Genomic DNA, 21,991 nt, shown 5'->3' on the forward strand with positions numbered 1-21,991 from the left:
GCTAGTCATGTACAGCACACGCGTTCTTTCGGCTTTGTGGACATGGGTCGTCTGCCTTTGGCCTCCCTGTGTTTTGTGCCTGTTCTAACTTCATCGCTACCTGCAAGAAGCCGAGACTGGCCTGGGAGTCTGCTCTGTTCACCTACTTCTTCCTCAAGAGCCTGTCACGTTGGGAAGTGCCGCCCTTTAATGCCCTAGTGAAAACTGCTGTTTCTCTCTTGCTCAGAATGGCACCAAGCCCCCAATGGATGCAGATGTGAGCCTGGGAGCCATCGCTGGTGACCTGCGCTGTGACGGCTACTCGTGAGTCCCTCTCCTTTTCCCGCCGGTGTCCTTGGTGAGGGGCATGATGCTGGGAGGTCTCTGACCTGCCCTGCACAGCGCCCGGTGGACACTCTGCCTCATTCTTGCTTTTTCTTAGACCTCTCCCCCCGCTTGGAGGCCCTGAGGAGCTCTCAGAAGTGTGTGTGTGGGGGGTCTTGAGCAGTTTCACTACCCATCACAGATTGCGGGCTGTGCTTGCAGAAGACATGTGGCAGCGTTTCATTACTAGCTGCCAAGTTACTCGAGTGCCTCCGCGTTAAGGAGAATCTACTGGCGCCAGCTGGCGGCACACCCGGTAGACTGCAGGCATCGTCAGAGTCAAGGACCCGATTCAAGCCCCTGTCTCTCCCTCTCTCCCTCTCTCCCTCTCTCTCTCTGTCTCCCTCCCTCCCTCCCCCCTTCCCTCTCTGTTTCTCTAAAAAGAAATAAGGAAAGTTAGCTAGCTAGTGCTCAGAGTGTTGGATGCATTGTGCAGGCACGGAGCCCCACTGCTAACCACCACTACCACCACCACCACCACCTACGTGCACACACACACCCCCCAAGCCTCCGAAGCCTCAGAGCGAGCACTCCTCTGAATATCTACTCAGCGGGAAACAGATCCCTGTGGTGCTTGCAGTTTCCATGTTTTTCAAGTTGATTTGCTCTTAACTGTCCCACTTTTGAAGTCCTGCTGGTTGCCTTCTTCTAGCGTTTGCCCTTCTTCCGCAGCCAGTCAACAGCGTCAGGTTGAGCCTGATGTAAAGTTTCGAGACCTCCTTTGAATCTGGAGAGGTGGCAGTCATTGACTATGTGGGTCATAGTCTGTCTGGAGCCGCAGGGGCAGTTCGGGTCGTCTCTGGCTCCCCAGCGATGGAACATAGCGGCGCACCGGCCATGGCCTGTTCGATAGCGATTGAGGAGGGCCCAATCCTAACGTGCTAGGTCAAAGCCGGGTTGACGCTTGCAGGGGTCTGTGATGAGGTGTTTGTTCTTGACCTCAGCTGACTGCCAACTCTGTTTCCAAGAGTCTGGAACAGAGAAGTTCAGTGTAGGTGTAGGGGACCAGATTGGGTGACGAGACGTCAAGCGTTGGACAGGGTGGGCGAAGATATCCGCGTATATTGGCAGGTCCGGTCGAGCGTAGACGTGGGAAATGAACTTAGATCATGCCGCATCCCTATGAATATCTGGCGGAGCGATGTTGCTAAGGACTGGCAGCCATGGAACCAGGGTGGAACGGATGGTTCCAGAAATTATCCTCATGGAGGAATATAATTTGGAATCGACCAAGTGGACATATCTGATTACTGTAAAAAATGGCGACTAATCCCTAGCACTGCAAAAACGGTATCATCTGTTTTCCATCTACACCATGCCTCGGCCTCGTGTGAGCTTAATGTGCAGCTTGGCGATACGAGAATCCGGCATGAAGTCCAGGCAGTCTATCTTGGCGTTACTCTTGATCACACCCTGTCATTTCACGAACATCTCATAAAAACTGCAGCAAAAAAAAAAAAAAAAAACTGCAGCAAAGGTGGGCGCAAGGAATCACATCATTGCAAGACTGGCCAGCTCCTCATGGGGCGTGAGCGCTTCCACACTAGGATCATCATCTCTGGCATTATGCTATTCCACTGCAGAATACTGTGCCCCAGTATGGTTCCGTAGCTGGTTGCCTGAAGCATGATGCTCAGCAGACAGGGTGCTTCCTGAGGCAAAGCTAGGCAGCTGGGCTCGTGTTTGCGGCTCTGGGGCCTTCTAATCCCGGACTAGAAATGTCTGTATGCAGCGTGTGTTCGTACACGTACACATGAGTCATTTGGCCAACTCGGTTTTTTTTCAGTTCTGGCTGAAGAATTGCCCCCTCGTCATCTGTTACAAGATGACTCAACGTGAAGCCATGTTAATAGCTTCAAAGGGGTGTGGGCAGGTTACAAAGTTCTGTCCCCAGTTTGGTTTTCACGAGTGGGGATCTGGGAATCAGTCGTAACCTTTGGTCTGCCACCTCGCTGTATCCGAGAAGTGTGTCATACTCTGACCAGTCATCTCATCTAGGGTGACAGTCTCGGTGACAGTTGAGAGGTGCACAGAGTACCGGAGGGCGGATGGAAGAGTTCCTTCTGCTCTTTAAGCAGAACGTGTCTCCCAGGAAGTCAAGTTCCTGCCAGCCTGTAGTGAAACGAGCTTCCTGTCGGCCGATGGGGGGATGGGCAGGACTTTGAGTAATGTACAACTTTGAGTCTTTAAAACTGGAGAGATTTTCAGTAAGAGAGGAAGTGGCAGAACCCAGCTCGGGCCAAATCTCCGCGCTGCACCGTGTAGATTGTTAGTTATAAAGAGGTCTGGGCTGGCGGGCCACGCACCCGGCTAGTGGGCTCCTTTGCCGTCTGTTCAAACCAGTTCACGCCCAGCCCCCACGTCACTGACGGCAGCTTTGGTGCTGTGGCCTGTTCACTCTCTCTGCCTGTCTTGATCTATAATTTGGCTTGAATTTGAAATATATTTGTTTTAGTTTTGTTTTTTAAGATTTATTTATTTATTTTTGTAAAGATTTTATTTATCTAAGAGAAATGATAGAGATAGAGAAAGACCCAGACATCACTCTGGTACATGTGCTGTCAGGGATTGAACTCAGGACCTCATGCTTGAGACTTCAATGCTGCATCCACTGTGCCACCTCCCGGACCACTGGGTTTTTTTTTACTTTTTAATTTCTTCTTTTTTTAATGTTTGTCTATTTATTCCCTTTTGTTGCCCTTGTTTTTATTGTTGTAATTAATATTGATGTCATCATTGTTGGATAGGACAGAGAAATGGAGAGAGGAGGGGAAGACAGAGAGGGGGAGAGAAAGACAGGTACCTGCAGACCTGCTTCACCGCCTGTGAAGCGACTCCCCTGCAGGTGGGGAGCCGGGGGCTTGAACCAGGATCCTTAAGCTGGTCCTTGCGTTTTGCGTCACATGCACTTAACCAGCTGCGCGACCGCCCCACTCCCTACTTTTAATTTTTTTTTTTCCCCCTCCAGGGTTATTGCTGGGCTCGGTGCCTGCACCATGAATCCACCGCTCCTGGAGGCCATTTTTCCCCCTTTTTGTTGCCCTTGTTGTTGCAGCCTCACTGTGGTTATTATTATTGCCATTGTTGATGTTGTTCGTTGTTGGACAAGACAGAGAGGAATGGAGAGAGGAGGGGAAGACAGAGGGGGGAGAGAAAGATAGACACCTGCAGACCTGCTCCACCGCCTGCGAAACAACTCCCCTGCAGGTGGGGAGCCTGGGGTACTTTTTAATTTCTTTATTGGAGGACTAATGTTTTACATTCAACAGTGAATACAATAGTTTGTACATGTGTAACATTTCCCATATAACAATACAACCCCCACTAGGTCCTCTGTCATCCTATTTCAGGCTCTGTACCCTTGGACCACTATTTTTTAAGATTTATTAATTTTTTTTTTCATCGGTTGTTGCCAGGGATTCACGACTCTGGGCCAGCTGTCTGTCTGTCTGTCTGTCTGTTCATTGCTACTAGGGTTGTTGTTGGGGCTCAATGCCTGCATGACTCCATCACTCCCGGTGGCCATTTTTTTCCCCCTATCTCTAGCTGGAGGATGAAAGAGAGAGGAAGAAAAAAGAGAAGAGACAGTGTTGCTCCACTGAGCTCTCCTGGGTGAGCCATCTGCCAGCCTGTAGAGACCCACTTAGAGAGAGAGAGAGAGATATCACAGCTCTGACGCCTCCTCCAGCACGGTGGGTGCCAGGCTCACTGACGGGTCAGGCGTGACGGATCAGGCGTGGCGAGTCGGCTGTGTTCCTGGGTGAGCTGTGGCCTGATGCCTTCGTGAGAGTGGGAAGCGGAAGGGGTGGACCAGAGCACTATCTGATCTGCTGGATGCAGCGCCAGGCAGTGGGCCTGGCCTGGGGCTGGCAAGTCTGCTCTATGCCCGTGAGTCATCGTCCAGCACTTGGGGGTTAATGCCACTGTCGGCACAGCCTGGAGACTGAACGCTGCCAGTTTCTATCATGGGGTGTCGTCTCTCTGGGACATTAGGGCACTGAGGAGAGGCGTGAAACCCCTGCTGTAAGTGACCTCCTTTTCTCTTGTTGGTTCGGCAGGGGGTGGGGAGAGACACCACAGCACTGACGCTTCCTTCAAGGTGGCCGGGGCATTGGATCTGCGGCATGCACGTAGCCCAGCAGGGCACGTGCCAAGGGAGCTGTCTCTCCAGCCCTGCAGCCCTGGTCAGACAATGTCATGATGCTGACACTTTCCCAGCAGAAGCACTGAGTTCAGTGACTGACTTCAGCTCCAGTAATTAGGAGTTAGGAATTTAATTAGATATATAGTCTTTATTGTCAGGATTCAGCAAGTACATTCACTGTCTGGAAATAAGGTTTGAGCCCCTCCGATTCAAGCACTTCCTCCAGGAGCCTCTAGAGAGCCCGGACGCAGTGAACACCAGCCAGCTCCAGTGTCTTACCAACACAGACCCCACTGACTGGCTGTGTCACTGCAGAAGGGCTTGTTAGTTCTTGTCATAGCTGAAATAACGCATGGTGTGTGTGCTTGACTTGGCTTGAAGTGCAAGTAAATGCGTTTCTTTCTGCTGGCTGGATGTTTTTTATTTTGATTTGAGCCATTAAAATCTATAGCTACTGGGGGCTGGGCAGTAGCACAGCAGGTTAAGTGCACATGGCACAGAGTGTAAGGATCCCGGTTTGAGCCCCCGGCTCCCCACCTGCAGGGGGTCACTTCACAGGTGTTGAAGCAGGTCTGTGGTGTCTTATCTTTCTCTCCCCCTCTGTCTCCCCTCCTCTCTTGATTTCTCTCTGTCCCATACAACAACAACAACATTAATGGCAACAATGACAATAATGACAACAACAAGGGCAACAAGATGGGGAAAAATGACCTCTAGAAGCAGTAGACTCATATAGTACAGGCACCGAAACCCAGCAGTAACCCTGGAGGCAAAAAAAAAAAAAAAATATATATATATATATATATATATACACACACACACACACACACACATATATATGGCTACTAACTTAGAAATATATTTGATTCACTTCTTTGTTTTCTTCAGTTTCCTTTCTTTTCAAAGTGAGAAATATTTGGGGAAAGTAAGAGATAGCTCATTGGGTAGGGTGCATGCCTCGCCATGTGCACAGCCCAAGTTTGAACCCCAGCCCCACATAGGAGGTGCCATGACACCAGAGGAAGCTCTGACGCTGTGCTGTCTTCCCCTTTCTGTCTCCATCTGAGTGAAAGAGCAACCCAGAGTGTTGGACTGTGTGTGTCTGAGGCCCCAGCCCCACCCCCTGCCCCCCACGTACACATTAGAAGTCTTCTAATCGGGAGTCCGGCAGTAGCACAGCAGGTTAAGTGCACATGATGAGAAGTGCAAGGACCAGCATAAAGATCCCGGTTCGACCCCCCCCCCCATCTCCCCACCTGCAGAGGGTTTCCTTCACAAGCAGTGAAGCAGGTCTGCAGGTGTCTGTCTTTCTCTCCTCTTCTCTGTCTTCCCCATCTCTCTTGATTTCTCTCTGTCCTATCCAACAGCGATGACATCAACAACAATAATAACTATAATAATTAAAAAACAAGGGCAACAAAAGGGAAAGTAAATATTAAAATATATTATTTAGAAAAAACAAAGTCTTTATTTTTTTTATTGGGGAACTAATGTTTTACATTCAACAGTAAGTACAATAGTTTGTACATGTATAACATTCCCCAGTTTCCCATATAACAATACAACCCCCACTAGGTCCTCTGAATCCTTGGACCTGTAATCTCCCACCCACCCACCCCAGAGTCTTTTACTTTGGTGCAATATGCCAATTCCAGTTCAGGTTCTACTTGTGTTTTCGTTTCTCATCTTGTTTTTCAACTTCTGCCTGAGAGTAAGATAATCCCATATTCATCTTTCTGTTTCTGACTTACTTCACTCAACATGATTTTTTCAAGGTTTATCCAAGATCGGCTGAAAACAGTGAAGTCACCATTTTTTACAGCTGAGTAGTATTCCATTGTGTATATATACCACAACTTGCTCAGCCACTCATCTGTTGTTGGACACCTGGGCTGCTTCCAGGTTTTGGCTATTACAAATTGTGCTGCCAAGAACATATGTGTACACAGATCTTTTTGGATGGATGTGTTGGGTTCCTTAGGATATATCCCCAGGAGAGGAATTGCAGGGTCATAGGGTAGGTCCATTTCTAGCCTTCTGAGAGTTCTCCAGACTGTTCTCCACAGAGATTGGACCCATTGACATTCCCACCAGCAGTGCAGGAGGGTTCCTTTGACCCCACACCCTCTCGAGCATTTGCTGCTGTTACCTTTTCTGATGTATGACATTCTCACAGAAGTGAAGTGGTATCTCATTGTTGTCTTTATTTGCATTTCTCTGACAGCTAGAGAGTTGGAGCATTTTTTCATGTGTTTCTCAGCCTTTTGGATCTCTTCTGTGGTGAATATTCTGTCCAAGTCCTCCCCCCATTTTTGGATGGGGTTATTTGTTGTCTTGTTGAATCTGGCAAGCTCTTTATATATGTTGGTTATTAAACTCTTGTCTGATGTATGGCATGTAAAGATCTCCCATTCTGTGAGGGGGTCTCTTGGTTTGGGTAGTGGTTTCTTTTGCTGTGAAGAAGCTTTTTAATTTGATGTAGTCCCATAGGTTTATGCTTGCCTTAGTCTTCTTTGTAATTGGATTCGTTTCATTGAAGATGTCTTTGAAATTTATGCGGAAGAGCATTCTGCCAATATTTTCCTCTAAGTATCTGATAGTTTGTGGTCTAACATCCAAGTCCTTGATCCACTTGGAATTGACTTTTGTATTTGGTGAAATACAGTGGTTCAGTTTCATTCTTCTGCATGTTTCAACTCATTGTTTCCAACACCATTTGTTGAAGAGACTCTGCTTTCCCCATTTAATAGTCTGAGCCCCTTTGTCAAAGATTAGATGTCCATAGCTGTGGGGGACAAAGAAATCTTTTAAGATGAAAATAAAGGTCCTGCTGAGTATAGCGACTCATCCTTCTCCCTGGTCAGTTCCTTTCCTGATGGTTTGATATGTGTCTTACAAGACGCCGGGGGTCGCCTTCCCCTCTAGTCTGCAGTGTCCGGAGTGACTGAGTAAGAGTGTTTGTGTTGTTGCAGGGGTGCGGACCTCTCAGCCTTGGTGCGGGAAGCTTCTCTCTGTGCCCTGAGACAGGAGATGGCGAGACATGGGAGCGGAGACGGAGGAGGTACGGTTCTCCAGGCGCTCAGAGCTGACTGCTGGTGGCGACGCTGTTGCCGGGCAGTGTGGTCAGCGCGTCGGGCCGGGGTCCCAGGGTCCACCCCTGCAGTGCGTGTGCCAGAGGAGGGAGGCATGCCCTGCTTCTCTCTGCGCCTCTCAAAAGTCTGCTCGTTGATGTTATTGCCACCAGCATGTCACCCCTGGGGCTCAGTGGCAGCACGACCAACCTGCAGCCCCCGGTGGCCTTTTTTCTTTCTATTTTACTTGATAGACAGAAGTTGAGATGGGAGAAGAGATAAAGAAGGAGAGAGAGAGATGTCTGCACAGCTGCTTCACCACTTGGGAAACTCCTTCAGGTGGAGAGCAGGGGCTTGCACCTGGGTCCTTGCGTGCGCTCAGCCGGGCGCTGCACCTCCCTCTGGCCCCCATCCCCGCCTGCAGGGGAGAAGCTGTGTGAGTGATGAAGCAGTGCTGCAGGGGTCTCTGCTTCTCTCGATCTCCCCCCTCACCCTGTCTCTCTCACATCCCCTCTATTAAAGGAAAGATAATGGGAAAAATACAGCCTTTGAGAATTCTGGAGCCATGCCGGCACTGAGGCCCGGTGATAACCCTGGAGGAAAAAAGAAATGATGTTGAAAGAGATCCGTCTCTGGGAGGACCTGGATTAAGACCTGATGGGCAGGGAGAGAGTAGGAGAGACGGGGAGAGACCGCTCAGGCGCTGCAGACTGCCAGCTCTGGGTGAATGTGCTCTGGGAGCCTGCTACATGCTACATGACCGTAGTCGGTACAGTCTTAGAAAATTGAAGTGTGTTAAAATTATCACAGCAAGAGATAAGGCTCTTAACTAACTTTACTTTGGTAATCACTTCACTTTTTTTTTTTTTTAATATTTTTATTTATTATTGGATAGAGACAGATACCTGCTGCCCTGCTTCACCACTCGTGAAGCTTTCCTCCTGCGGGTGAGGACCAGGGGCTTGAACCTGGGTCCTTGTGCACTGTAATACACTTCACTGTTTCTAACTGTATCAGATCATTAAGTTGCTTTTCATAAGCTTCCCACCTATGTCACTAATATCTCAAAACTGAGGACAAACACAGAAAACATACTTATGGGTGTCTTTTTTTTTTTCAAGCAGTAGGAATCTCATTAAAGACAGTATTTAAAAAAAATTATATTTATTTATTTTCCCTTTTGTTGCCCTTGTTTTGTTTTGGGTTTTTTGTTGTTGTTGTTGTTGTTGTTGTTGTTGTTATTGTTGTTGGATAGGACATAGGGAAATGGAGAGAGGAGGGGAAGACAGGTGGGGAGAGAAAGACAGACACCTGCAGACCTGCTTCACCGCTTGTAAAGCGACTCCCCTGCGGGTGGGGAGCTGGGGGCTCGAACCGGGATCCTTAGGCTGGTCCTTGTGCTTTGCGCCATGTGCGCTTAACCCGCTGCGCTACCACCCGACTCCCCAGTATTTTTTTTTTTTTTTTAAGATTTTATTTATGAGAAAGATAGAAGGAGAGAGAAAGAACCAGACACCACTCTGGCACATGTGCTGCTGGGGATTGAACTCAGGACCTCATGGTTGAGAATCCAATGTTTTATCCACTGCGCCACTTCCTGGACCACTGCGTGTATCTATTTTTCTTTCCCCCTCTGCCTTACCCCTCCTCTCTCAGTTTCTCCCTGTCCTATCTAACAACAACAACAGCAGTGGCAGCAATAACAACAAGGGTAACAAAATGGGAGCAGTGGATTCAGAATGCAGGCACTGAGGCAAAAAAAAATTAAGAAATAAAATAAGTAAATAAATATAACAAAAAGAATCCTTAAGCAGTCATGTAAAATTAAACAGGTCAGGTATCTAAAAATTAAACAGACGTTCGAAAGGGTCTAAAACATTGTGATAAGCAGGGTGTGTATGTGGCTTGAAGAGTTTTCTGAACAATGTACAGCCGGTGCCATCACTGGTTGACTCAGAACTCAGCGCCTTGCAGGCCTGGAAGCCCCTCAGGAGGAACTCAGTTAGAACCACCACTTGCACACTACTGAGAACTGTTTCTGCTGTTGCCCCACAGGTGAGCTCAAAATCAGCCAGAAGCACTTTGAAGAAGCCTTCAAGAAAGTGAAACCATCTCTATCCAAAAAGGTAAGGGACAGACGAGGGCATATGTCCCTTCACACACGAAAGCCTCGTCTAATCCCCGGCTCGCACACGCACATGAAATGACTGTCTTAATCAATGCATTCTTGAGAGATCGAAATTGTATGTATTTCTTGGAAACTGAAGCGCACTTCTAACTATTCTCTCTCTCTCTCTTTTTTTTTTTAATTATTTGATAGAGACAGCCAGAAATGGAGAGGGAAGGGGTAATAGAGAAGGAGAGAGACAGAGAGAGACCTGCAGCACTGCTTCCCCACTCACAAAGCTTTCCCCTGCAGATGGGGACTGGGGCTTGAACCCTGGTCCTTGCATGTTACAATGTGCACTCAACCAAGTGCGCTACCACCTGACCCCCATAACCAGATTCTTTAATGACTCTTTTGTAGACAGTGGCAGCTACTTAGTACCGTCTCCGAATTTATCAGTCTCGTTCAAGCATTATTTGAAGTATTACTTGACTTAGCCACACCCCTTCGGACAAGCAGTTCTAATCTTCTTGGAGCTAGACTATTCAAAGTAGGCTCTAGCCACTTCCCTGTACACTTGAGGGAAGGATAAAATAGCTTCACCATAAAGCTGGAGAAGAGCTCAGAAAAGAAAGACGTAAAGACTGACTGAGACTTCCTTACCCGAACCATCGGGTTTTGTGTTGATTTCTGACTGCTTCAGATATCCTTTCTCTAGTAAGTGGAAATATGTATGTAAAGTCAGTTTACTGCACCCTTAAGATGGCTGGCAGGGAAATAAATGTCAGTGTACGGCTTTAGGTAGTTTGTTTCTGAATAACTCATAGAGGTGCAATTTGCTGTAACCATTAATATATTGCTGTGGCTCTTTCAGTAGACGTTTGATGTATTTAGATGGCTTCTCATTGGGTGCATAGATCTTAATAATTGTTAAGTCCTCTTGATTGACTGATCCTCTGAGCATTAAGTAGTGTCCATTCCTATCTTTTTTAAAATCTTATCTATTTTAAAGTCTATCATGTCAGCTATGAGAATAGCTGCTCCTGCCCTTTTGTGTGGGCCATTGGCTTGTATGATAGTTTTCCATCCTTTCACTTTAAGTCTGTGTTTGTCTTGTTGAGTTAAGTGGATTTCCTGTAGACAGCATATTGTTGGGTTGTGTTTTCTGATCCATCTTCCTACTCTGTGTCTTTTAATAGGTGAATTCAGGCCATTGACATGTATTGATATCAAAGATTGAAGATATTTTAACGACATTCTTGTAGAGTTTTAGGGTGTTTTGATATATGGCCTATTTGTGGTGGTCTGATTGTTTATAGGAGACCTTTGAGAACTTCTTTCAGGGCAGGCTTGGTGATGATTGATTCCTTCAACTGTTGCTTGTCTGAGAAGGTTTCGATGCCTCCATCTAGTCTGAATGACAGTCTAGCAGGATATAGTATTCTTGGTTGAAAGCCTTTCTCATTGAGCACTCAGTAGATATCTTTCCATTCTCTTCTGGCCTGTAGTGTTTGTATGGAGAAGTCTGCTGCTAATCTTATGGGTTTTCCTTTGTAGGTGACTCTTTGTTTTTCTCTTGCAGCCTTCAGGATCCTTTCTTTATCTTTATTCCTTTGCATTCTAAGTATGAAATGTCTTGGTGTCTTTAGGTCTGGGTTAATTCTGTTTGGGACCCTCTGGGCTTCTTGAATTTTTATGTCTTTGATGTTGTCTAGACTAGAGAAGTTTTCAGCTACTATGGCCTAGAAAATGCTTTCTTCCTCTGGTATGCCAATAATGCGTATATTGTTTCTTTTGAAGTCATTCCATAGGACTCTGTTGTTGTTTTCAGCATCTCTTAATCTCTTTTTGAGATCTCTTACTTCTTTTTTAGTTGTCTCTAATTCTTCCTCAGTCTTGCTAATTCTGTCTTCAGCCTCATTGATCCTATTCTCTCTGCCCTCTACTGTTTTCTGGAGTTCATCTATTTTGTTGCCCTGCTCTGATACTGTTTTAGCTTGTTCAGCTAGTTGCATTCTTAGCTCAGCGATTTCAGCTTTCAGCTCTCTAATAACCATGAGATAATTAGTATTTTCTTCCATATTCTCATTTGTTGTTCCTGCATTTCTGATTACAATTTTTTCAAATTCTTTACTCACTCCTTTTATTATTTCCTTAGCTAATGTTTGGATGTTGAACTCATTATTTTGTGCTTCATCCTCTGGAGGACTTTTAGCTGGACTCTTGTCCTGGTTCGATTCTCCAATATTTCTTCTTGTTGTTTTAACCATTTTATATATTATGTTATGAGTTCCCTTTATCAGTACTTTTCAAATTATTGATCACTATTGCCTGGATTGACTTGTGTCTAAGTAAGTTAATTAAAGGGTTCATAGTGGTGTAAGTTAACAGTTATTTCAATCCCTGAGTTGGAGCTCTTTCTTTTTTTTTTTTTCCTTCCCTATAGGCTATGGGAGCCTGAGGGCTTTTAAACTATCAATAGGCTTCTTAGCTTAATCACTGACTACTGACCAAGAGATAAAGCAGGGTGTGGCAGAGATAACCTAGTGGTTATGCAAAGAGACTTTCACAGCCCCTCAGCTATGCCACCGAGGTATAGGTCTTCTGAGTTTCCTGGTTAGATCTCTGTCCCCTGGTGTCCCTTCCTGTCGCTGCTCCAGATTCTGAGGTATAGGTCTTCTGAGTTTCCTGGTTAGATCTCTGTCCCCTGGTGTCCCTTCCTGTCGCTGCTCCAGATTCTGAGGGTAATAGCAATGGAGACTCGGAGTTGCACTTGGTGAGTCTCTGGGGAGTCCTCTCCTCCCTTCAGCTGTCCCCTTGTTGGTGGAGCAGACTGGAGGTGGTGTCTCAACTGATAAACTGCTGAACTGTTAGCAGTCACTTAATCTCTCCTTAGGCTCCTCTCTCCTCTCTGTCACCAGCCACACGTGTTTGTACTCACGGGTGATTTACTGGGTTCCTGTGGTTATTCCAGTCCTGTCTTGTTTCGGGCCCGGTTGGTCTCCTTTGGTATTCCTAGTTGATCCGGGAAAGGAGAGGGGAGGGGAGGGGAGGGGAGAGGAGAGGAGAGGAGAGAAAGTGCAATTTGCTGTAACCATGAGAACTTGTTTATTGACTACGACTTCCTTTATGTGACTAGCCATTTATTGTCCTTGACTTAATGTCCCTCATTATGACTATTGATTGAGAACTCTGAAGACAAAGTCCAAACACATATGAGAAAATGTTTTGGTACCCTCCTTGTCTGACTGTTCTAAGGTAGCTGACCATCTCATCGTATTAGTTAACATAACCAGTTAGCGCCAGATCGGGCTGGCACGTGACTTTCTTTTTTTTTTCACAAGAGTGAAACAGTCTGAGGTGTTTTTTTTTTTTAATTAACAATCATATATATATATATATATATATATAATAAAATGGAAACACTGACAAGACCATAAGATAAGAGGGGTACAACTCCACATGGTTCCCACCACCAGAACTCTATATCCCATCCCCTCCCCTGATAGCTTCCCTATTCTTTAACCCTCTGGGAGTATGGACCCAGGGGTGCAGAAGGTGGAAGGTCTGGCCTCTGTAATTGCTTCCCCTCTGAACATAGGAGTTGGCAGGTCGATCCATACTCTCTTTCCCTAGTGGGGCAGGGATCTGAGGAGGTGCGGCTCCAGGACTCATTGATTGGGGTCGTTTACCCAGGGAAGTCGGATTAACATCATGGTAGCATCTGGAACCTGGTGGCTGAAAAAGAGTTAAGATATAAAGCAGAGCAAATTGTTGACTAATCATGAACCTAAAGGCTGGAATATTGTGGGTGAAGATTTGGGGTCTCTGTTTTGGAAAAAGCTCGTAGGTCTATTTTAGGCATATTCCAAGGGGCCCATGACCCAACTAGTTTTTGCCTGAGCCTGACATCTGGTATGCAGGTGACCTAAGTTAGTGTCTGGGGAGATGGTGTCATAGTTGGAAAAAGGATTAGAAAGCTGGATCAGGGAAGAGAGTAGCTCCCAAATATGGGGAAAGTATATAAATATTGTTAACTGTAAACCCCATTGATCTGATTTGGGGCCCATAGTCAGCACAGGAGCCTGTGTAACCTCTGCATCCCTGTAGGTCTGAGCTCACATTCTGTGGTCACGGCTAGGAACATTCCAGGCTGCGCCAGTTTCAGGACTCATCATCCTCGGGTGGTGGGCAGAGTCTGCTATCCAGCCTCCTTTTGGAGAATGGAACGTTCCCTACCCTTTTTGGTCCCCATTGAGGGCCAGGTCCTGTAGGTGCCCACAGAGGCATCCATTACGCTGTTCCTGGTGGAGATGACCAGTGACAGTGGTGAGAGGGATCTGTTAGAGGTCTAGGCCCATCACGTCTGTGTGGGAATCCCAGGACTCCCTACAATCTGAGTTTATTACTCAAGAGAATCAGTTGTCTTCATCACTTAGGCATTTTTGCATACTCAAGACAGTGTTTTTGTTTTGCTAAATACCTTTGGCTATTGGACAAACTTACCAATTAAAATTGAGAACAATTAGCCATTGATATTATTGTGGTTTTTTTTGTTTTATTTTGTTTTTGCCTCCAGGGTTATCGCTGGGGCTCTGTGCCAGCACTACGAATCCACTGCTCCTGGAGGCTATTTTTCCCATTTTGTTGTCCTTGTTGTGGTTGTTGTTGTTATAGCCATTGTTTATTGCTGTATTTTTTTAAATTATTATTCTAAATAATGAAAGACTTAATGACACACTTGTCCTCACAAAGATTTGGGTGGTTTTTTTTCCCCCTTAACTCAGAAGATGGTGCAGTGCTACGTACAGGACTTGAAATCCTAAGGTCCTAGCCCACTCCCTAGCACTGCAGGTGCCAGAAAGATGCTCTGTTACGAAATTATCTCTCTTTTTTTTTTTTAATGATGTAGAGCTGGGTATCGAAATTAGAGTTTCATGCATGTATTTTCTTTAAATGACTTTGTGAAATAGGGGAAGAGAGCCAAGGATCCCTCCACCATCCATGGAGTTCTGTTTATTTGTTGCTCTCCCAGGAGGTCTCAGGAATCAAACCCAGGGAGGGCCACACACATGCAAGGCCGGCACTCTAGCACTGACCACTGCACACACCTCCTCCCTAACCCTCGTGCTTTTTTGTTTGGTTGGTTTGGTTTCTCCTTCCTTGCAGTCTGTGCTTTGGGGATTTTCAATAATTAGGGCACTTTGCCACCCTCACCCTCCAACCTTAACTTACCCTTTACATTTTAGTTTAGAGTAAGGCACGCGCTTAACGGTGTGCATCTGTGGGTTTTGACAAGTGTAGCCGGCGTGGTGGTCAAGCTGGGGAGCATTTTCATCACCTGAGAAAGTGCCTTGTGGAGGGTGTGGGGGTAGACAGCACAGTGCTTCTGCAAAGAGACTCTCGTGTCTGAGGCTCCAAAGTCCCAGGTTCAGGCCCTAGCACTACCATAAGCCAGAGCTGAGTAGTGCTCTGGTTAAAAAAAAAAGGGGGGGTGTCATGTGGTAGCGCAGTGGGTTAAGCGCACATGGCACAAAACGCAAGGACCGGCGTAAGGATCCTGGTTCGAGCCCCAGCTCCCCACCTGCAGGGGAGTCGCTTCACAGGCGGTGAAGCAGGTCTGCAGGTGTCTGTCTTTCTCTCCTCCTCTCTGTCTTCCCCTCCTCTCCATTTCTCTGTCCTATCCAACAACAACAACATCAGTAACAATGATAATTATAACCACAACAATGGTAAAACAACCAAGGTAACAGAAAGGGAAAAAATGGTCTCTAGGAGCAATGGATTCGGGGTGCAGGCACCGAGCCCCGGCAATAACCCTGGAGGCAAAAAAAGCGCCCCTTTTTATTTTTGGTTTTTTTTTTTTTTTTTTTTTTGGTTTTTTTTTTTTTTAAGACTTTATTTATTGATTGATGAGAAAGGAGGAGAGAAAGAACCAGACCTCACTCTGGTACATGTGCGCCGGGGCTTGAACTCAGGACCTCACGCTTAAGAGTCAAGCGCATTATCCACTGCGCCACCTTCCAGACCACCCTTTTGTTTTTTTATAGGGCCTTCTAGGCCCCACTCAGGTAGCCATCGCTCTGCTGTCTATCACCGTCATCTTCGTTTACCTGCTTGAGAAAGTGGTGGGCGTGGTGGGCTGAGGAGACAGCGTAATGGTTATGGGAGACGCTCACGCTTGAGGCTCCAGTTGTCCCAGGACGTCCCTGCGTCCCCCTAAGCCAGAGCTGAGCCGGGCTCCGGTTGATTGCTTCCTCCCCACCCCTGACCCCAGCAGAGTTTTATGTGAATAGAATCATTCGTTTGTGTCTGGCGTCTTGGCCCAGCAAGCGCTCTGAAGGTGCCTCCGTGTCACTGTGGCCTTCAGTAGTCCGGACCTTGTTCTGAGATCTCTGCTCTGTGAACACACCACAGTTTACTTGTCTTTCCCCTGCTGCTTCTGGGCTTCGCTGAATAAAGGCCCTCTGCATGTTGTGTGTGTGTGTGTGTGTGTGTGTGTGTGTGTGTGTGTGTGTGTGTGTGTGTGTGACCGTGCATTTTGATCTCTCCTGAGTGGATGACCAACCGGGAGAGGGGTTGGTGAGTCACATGGTGAGCGTCTGTTTAACTCATTAGGACACCGCCAGCCTCTCTTGCCAATCGACTTGGCCATTCGGCGTTTTGAGAGAGTCCCAGTTGCCTCAAGCTCAAGCCAGCACTTGAGTGTCGCCAGCCCTTCAGTCTCACCTCTTCCTCTGGGAGCGAAAGCGCATCCCATCGGGGCTTCGGATTGTACGTGTCCCCGGCGACAAATGCCCAGCGTGGTTTTATATGCTTGGTTGTTTGGATGTCTGCTTTTCTATCTTTGTGCTCTTGACGTCTGAGTGTCCTGCTTCCTGCCTTCCAGGCCAACGCCCCAGCCTGCCTCCCTCCTCTCGGAGCCACAGCCCCAGGCTGCCTCCCGCCCCCTTTCGGACTTGTTCTTCCTCTCCCTCTCCCTCTCCCTCTCCCTCTCCCTCTCCCTCTCCCTCTCCCTCTCCCTCTCTCCTCTTGGCTGCTGCTTTCTCTTTCCTGAGAGCAGTTGACTCCCTGGCACCACACAGTCATGAATCCAGGGTTTGAAGTAAGGACATGCAGACTCGGGGTCTAACAGTCAGCTAACAGCAGTCGACTTTGGATTCAGAGGCCCAGGAGCAGGCAGTCACCTGGCCCAGCTAGTCAGCCCTCAGGCAGCGAGGCGAATGCACAAACCTCCCGTCTCTGGGTGTCCAGAGTCCTGCTTCCCTGGTGCAGTGTGGTGGGCACCAGCTGAAGACCCCACCCTCCTCTTTCTGAAGAGAAGCTGTGTGGCGGTGTGCTCCTGCGAAGAGGAGTAGCCTGGCGTTTTGCTAAGACAGTTTTGCCCAACATGAAGACCAGAGTCTTTCCGCGAGCAGCTAGGCCACTCGTTCTTCCTTGTCTCCCTTGAGCGAGTCAGCGCACAGGCCAGTCCAGCCTGACACACTCCTGATCTGGCTTTGTCCGTGTCACCTGCTCACCAGAGACCTAGAACTGAATGCTCTGGTGGAGACCTGAGACCTTGAGGAAGTTTCCCCATGCCTATCGCCAGTGGCATTTCTAGTCTGTCTGCTGTGACTTCGTTCACTCATAGAAAGGAACCTCGGGAGTCTGGCGGTAGCGCAGAGGGTTAAACGCACGTGGAGCCAAACATGAGGACCGGTGTAAGGATCCCGGTTCGAGCCCCCGGCTCCCCACCTGCAGCGGAGTCGCTTCACAGGCGGTGAAGCAGCTCTGCAGGTGTCTGTCTTTCTCTCCCCCTCTCTGTCTTCCCCTCCTCTCTCCATTTCTCTCTGTCCTATCCAACAACAACGACATCAATAACAATAATAACTACAACAAGGGCAACAAAAGGGAAAATAAATATTTTTTAAAATTTTTTTAAAAAGAAAGGAACCTCACCCAAACTCAGTTTTTCTTTTTCTCTTTTTCTTTTTTTTCCCCCCTTTTAATACTATGGAAACCCTGCAGTTTTATTAACTTACTGGTTTAGTGGCTTTCATACTGGAAACTACCCTTGTGAATAAGAAACAAGAGCTTCTGTTTTAGAAACAGACCTGGCGTGAGTCTTGAGGAGATACGGTGGGTGGGGAGCCGCAGCAGTGCAGGAGGCCCCGCGCCCCCACCCCACCCGCAGCACTGCAGGTGCCAGTGTGGAGCTCTTAGCCTCAAAGAATGAGAACATAAAGCAGTGATTCATAGTAGCTCAGGAGATACTTCAGATTGCAGGGCTATACTTCTAAACCACTCCCACCACCCAAGCTCTGTGTCAGGTGTAGTGGGTCAGCAGGATAGCTCACCTCAGTGGGTGTCTGCTCTGCCGTGCATGAGACAAAAAAAAAAAAAAAAAGAAAGAAAAAGCCCGTCAGCACCAGTAGGATTACTCAGCTGTCAAGCCTCAGCAGAGATGCCCTGGTGACTCAGAGTACTTTAAGGAAATAATGTTCCTGTGGCCTCAGAGACATCCTTGTTGGAACACAGAATTCAGTAGTCACAAATAAAAGCACTGAAGGGCCTGATAAGAAAGCAGCTTTCTTTGGTAACAGGAAATATTTGTCAGAGGACAAGTAACCAAAAGCCGTTCGCAAGTTTATAAGCTCCCGTGTACATAAGGAAAGACTAGATAAGTTGATAAGAAAGACCGGTGTTGGGAGTCGGGCTGTAGCGCAGCGGGTTAAGCGCAGGTGGCGCAAAGCACAAGGACCGGCATAAGGATCCCGGTTCGAACCCCGGCTCCCCACCTGCAGGGGAGTCGCTTCACAGGCGGTGAAGCAGGTCTGCAGGTGTCTGTCTTTCTCTCCCCCTCTCTGTCTTCCCCTCCTCTCTCCATTTCTCTCTGTCCTACCCAAGAGCGACAACAACAGTAGCTACAACAATAAAACAACAAGGGCAACAAAAGGGAGTAAATAAATAAAATAAATAAAATAAATATTAAAAAAAAAAAAAAGAAAGACCGGCGTCATAGTACAAAAAAAAATGACCAGAGTATGAACAGGCCTTTCACGGGAAAAGAAATGAGCTTGTGAGTAACGTTAACAGAAGAGCAAGGGGGTGGTGGGGTGGGCTCCAGGGCCGTTCAGCGGGAAGAGGCTGGATCTGCCCCGGGTGAGACCCCAGATGGAATTCCTGGCGCCTAGCGCCGCCGCCGAGAAGCCCTCCCTGCCCCCTCCCCTCCCCTCCCCAGACGGTTAAATAAATAAATCTTCAGAAAAGCAAGTAGGAAATCTCCAATTTTCCCATATCCTGTTGGCCCCGACACGAGGAAATGGCTGTCCTCTCACACAGCGGGTGGGGTGTCACCCAGCCCTTTGGTGGTTTTGGTTTTGGTGCCCAGAGACCAGCTCAGCTCCGGCCTGTGGTGGCGCTGGGGGTCCCCTTTCTGAGGGTTAATCTTAGAGCTAGGCGCCAGTGTAAGTAGTTGTATATCCCAGCAAGAGGCTCTGGAACTCTGTGGCCACATGATGAACTTGGATGTCGCTGTTCTGCAGCCGCCTCGGAGCCCCTTCCAGCCCCTCCCTGGGACCCATTGGCCGTTGTCGGGCGCTGGGATGGGGGGCAGCAGGCACTGCATCAGACTGTGCTGTGCTGCTTCTCTCTTGTAAGGCGGGCGGCAGATCAAATCCATATTCCAAGTCAGTAAGGAGCCTGTCTGCAAACACAGCTGCCCTCTGGGGCCGGGGCTTTCCGAGGCACCGCCTGGCCGCCCCAGCACTCAGCCCAGCTCTGCCTTCTGCCTTCTGCCTTCTCCCCAGGATCAGGTGATGTACGAGGCCCTGCAGCGCTCCCTCAGCCGCTGACCTCGCTTCAGCGCCTCCTCCGGCCAGAGCCCAAGAGACACCCTGCCTCCTCTGGAAGAAAAAGAAAAGCAATGCTGCGCTGCTGACACGGCGATGCTTTCTGTTCACTGTTGAAACGCTCTTGGATTTAGAGAAGAGCCTCTCCCCGCTGGGCTGTCTGAGAGGAAGCAGAGAGGACGCCTGCCCCTGTGCTCACTCGTGCTCCCCTGCCACACCCGTGCTATTCTGGGGTGCTGCTGGGCGACCCCGAAAATACTCCGTGCAGCTCGTCAGATGCAGACACTGCCCTTCCCCCAGGTGTTGCCAGATGCAGACACTGCCCTTCCCCCGGGTGTTGCCAGATGGGGCGGCCGGCTACCATCCCTTTGGCCAGGACCCAGCTGACACTTTCTGAAGAACTTCCGCATCATTTCTCACAGCACTGCTGTGTCCGAGTTCAGGTTTGTTGGAAAAGTCATGACACTCCTCACGTAGAAAGAAATGTCATGACTTACGACCACTCAATATAGGGGTTGCTTACCTACTTGTGTTTTTACTAAGTCTCTACTCTGCCTGATTCTATTAAAGAAACCCGGACTAGTTTGAGTACAATGGAAAAATGGAGAAAGTGTGTAGAGAAATGTGGTCTGGGAGGTGGCGCAGCGGATAAAGCATTGGATTCTCAGCCGTGAGGTCCCCAGTTCAGTCCCCAGCAGCACATGTACCAGAGTGATGGCTGGTTCTCTCTCTCTCCTTTCTCAGGAATAGATGAATTCTTTAAAAAATGGTGGGGGGAGTTGGGCAGTAGCGCAGTGGGTTAAGCGCACGTGGAGCCAAACACAAGGACCGGCGTAAGGATCCCAGTTCAAGCCCCTGGCTCCCCACCTGCAGGGGAGTCGCTTCACAAGCAGTGAAGCAGGTCTACAGGTGTCTGTCTTCCTCTCCCCCTCTCTGTCTTCCCCTCCTCTCTCCATTTCTCTCTGTCCTATCCAACAACGACGACAACAATAATAACTACAACAATAAAAAACAACAAGGGCAACAAAAGGGAATAAATAAATACTTCAAAAGGAAATGAGAGTATGTATAGGTGAGTCAGGTTCCAGGTTCAGTCCCCAGCAGTGACCTGGTGTAGCAACAACGAAATGCTGATTTTTTCTTTATTCTTAATCATCTCTCTCTGGTACATGAACTTGACTGCATTTCCTTTTGTTGCTTTTTCCTCACAAGTCCTGTATAGCTTCCTCCCCAGGCATCATAAGTAGATGTAGATGTCTGTCTGTCTGTCTACTGTGGGCAGACAGAAGTGGTGAGAGCAGCTCCTTAGAAGCAAAGTCTCTTGGGCTAAATAACCGTCAGTCTCTTTGCATCGAACACGTGAATCTTCCTTGGCCTAAAAGCAAAGATGGGGCATGTCTCCCCTCAAACACACACCACACACACACTAAAACACACTTTTTAATGTTTTTTATATTTATTTATTCCCTTTTGTTGCCCTTATTATTGTTATAGTCATTGTTGGATAGGACAGAGAAATGGAGAGAGATGGGGAAGACAGAGGGGGAGAGAAAGACAGACACCTGCAGACCTGCTTCACCGCCTGTGAAGCGACTCCCCTGCAGGTGGGGAGCCGGGGGCTCGAACCGGGATCCTTACGCTGGTCCTTGTGCTTAACCTGCTGCACTACCGCCCAACTCCCACAACTTACTCTTTAAAAAAAAATGCCTACTATCTTCAGCCAGGTAAACAAAGGCACAACAGAATCCTGAGCCGTTGAGGTAGTCTCCTCACCCTGACCGAATGGGCCATGTGAGCGTTCACTTGCTTAAGCAGCTTTTTCCTCTGTTAAAGCAGCCCCGTGGACCGGTGTCCTGATGAACAGCGTTTGAACAAGTCAGGCCAAGAGCAAGCAGGGGCAGATAGTCTGCTGGGAGCCCTGCGGTCTGAGCAGGCCCCGCGGCAGGTTCCAGAGTCTGTCTGAGCAGAGGTCTGGGGTGAGGAGTGCGGGCGCTGCTCGGTTCCCACGCAGATGGTGGCGGGAGACCTGGCAGGGGAGAGCTTCTAGGAGGCTCTTGTTTCCGAAAGCTGGGTCAGCAAGAAAGCACCTTAGCACCCTCTCTGCTGCAGACACAGTCCTCAGTCACTTAGAAATCTCTCTCTGGGGAGTTGGGCAGTAGCGCAGCGGGTTAAGCACATGTGGTGCAAAGCGCAAGGACCGGTGTAAGGATCCCAGTTCGAGCCCCCGACTCCCCACCTGCAGGGGGTGTCACTTCACAGGCGGTGAAGCAGGTCTGCAGGTGTCTGTCTTTCTCTCCCCCTCTGTCTTCCCCTCCTCTCTCCATTTCTCTGCCCTATCCAACAACGACAACAATAACAATGACAACAGCAAGGGTAACAACAAGGACAACAAAATGGTAAAAGTGGCCTTCGGGAGCAGTGGACTGACTCTGTAGTGCAGGCACTGAGCCCCAGTAATAACCCTGAGGCAGAG

General features: G+C 48.2%; 1 protein-coding gene across 2 annotated transcripts in view; it reads left to right on the plus strand.

Moving 5' to 3' along the window:
• Positions 1-20,044, plus strand: part of NVL (nuclear VCP like) — a 62,313-nt gene extending 42,269 nt beyond the window's left edge. For both annotated transcript variants that reach the window (XM_007530167.3, XM_007530168.3), the window contains 4 exons: positions 227-303; positions 7,480-7,568; positions 9,634-9,704; positions 19,477-20,044. In XM_007530167.3, coding sequence (XP_007530229.1) covers positions 227-303; positions 7,480-7,568; positions 9,634-9,704; positions 19,477-19,521 — 282 coding nt within the window. In that variant the 3' untranslated portion in view covers positions 19,522-20,044. The remainder of the gene's footprint in view (positions 1-226; positions 304-7,479; positions 7,569-9,633; positions 9,705-19,476) is intronic.
• The last annotated feature ends 1,947 nt before the right edge of the window (positions 20,045-21,991 follow it).

This window comes from Erinaceus europaeus, chromosome 6, assembly GCF_950295315.1.
Source record: "Erinaceus europaeus chromosome 6, mEriEur2.1, whole genome shotgun sequence".
In the NCBI taxonomy this organism is placed as follows: Eukaryota; Metazoa; Chordata; class Mammalia; order Eulipotyphla; family Erinaceidae; genus Erinaceus; species Erinaceus europaeus.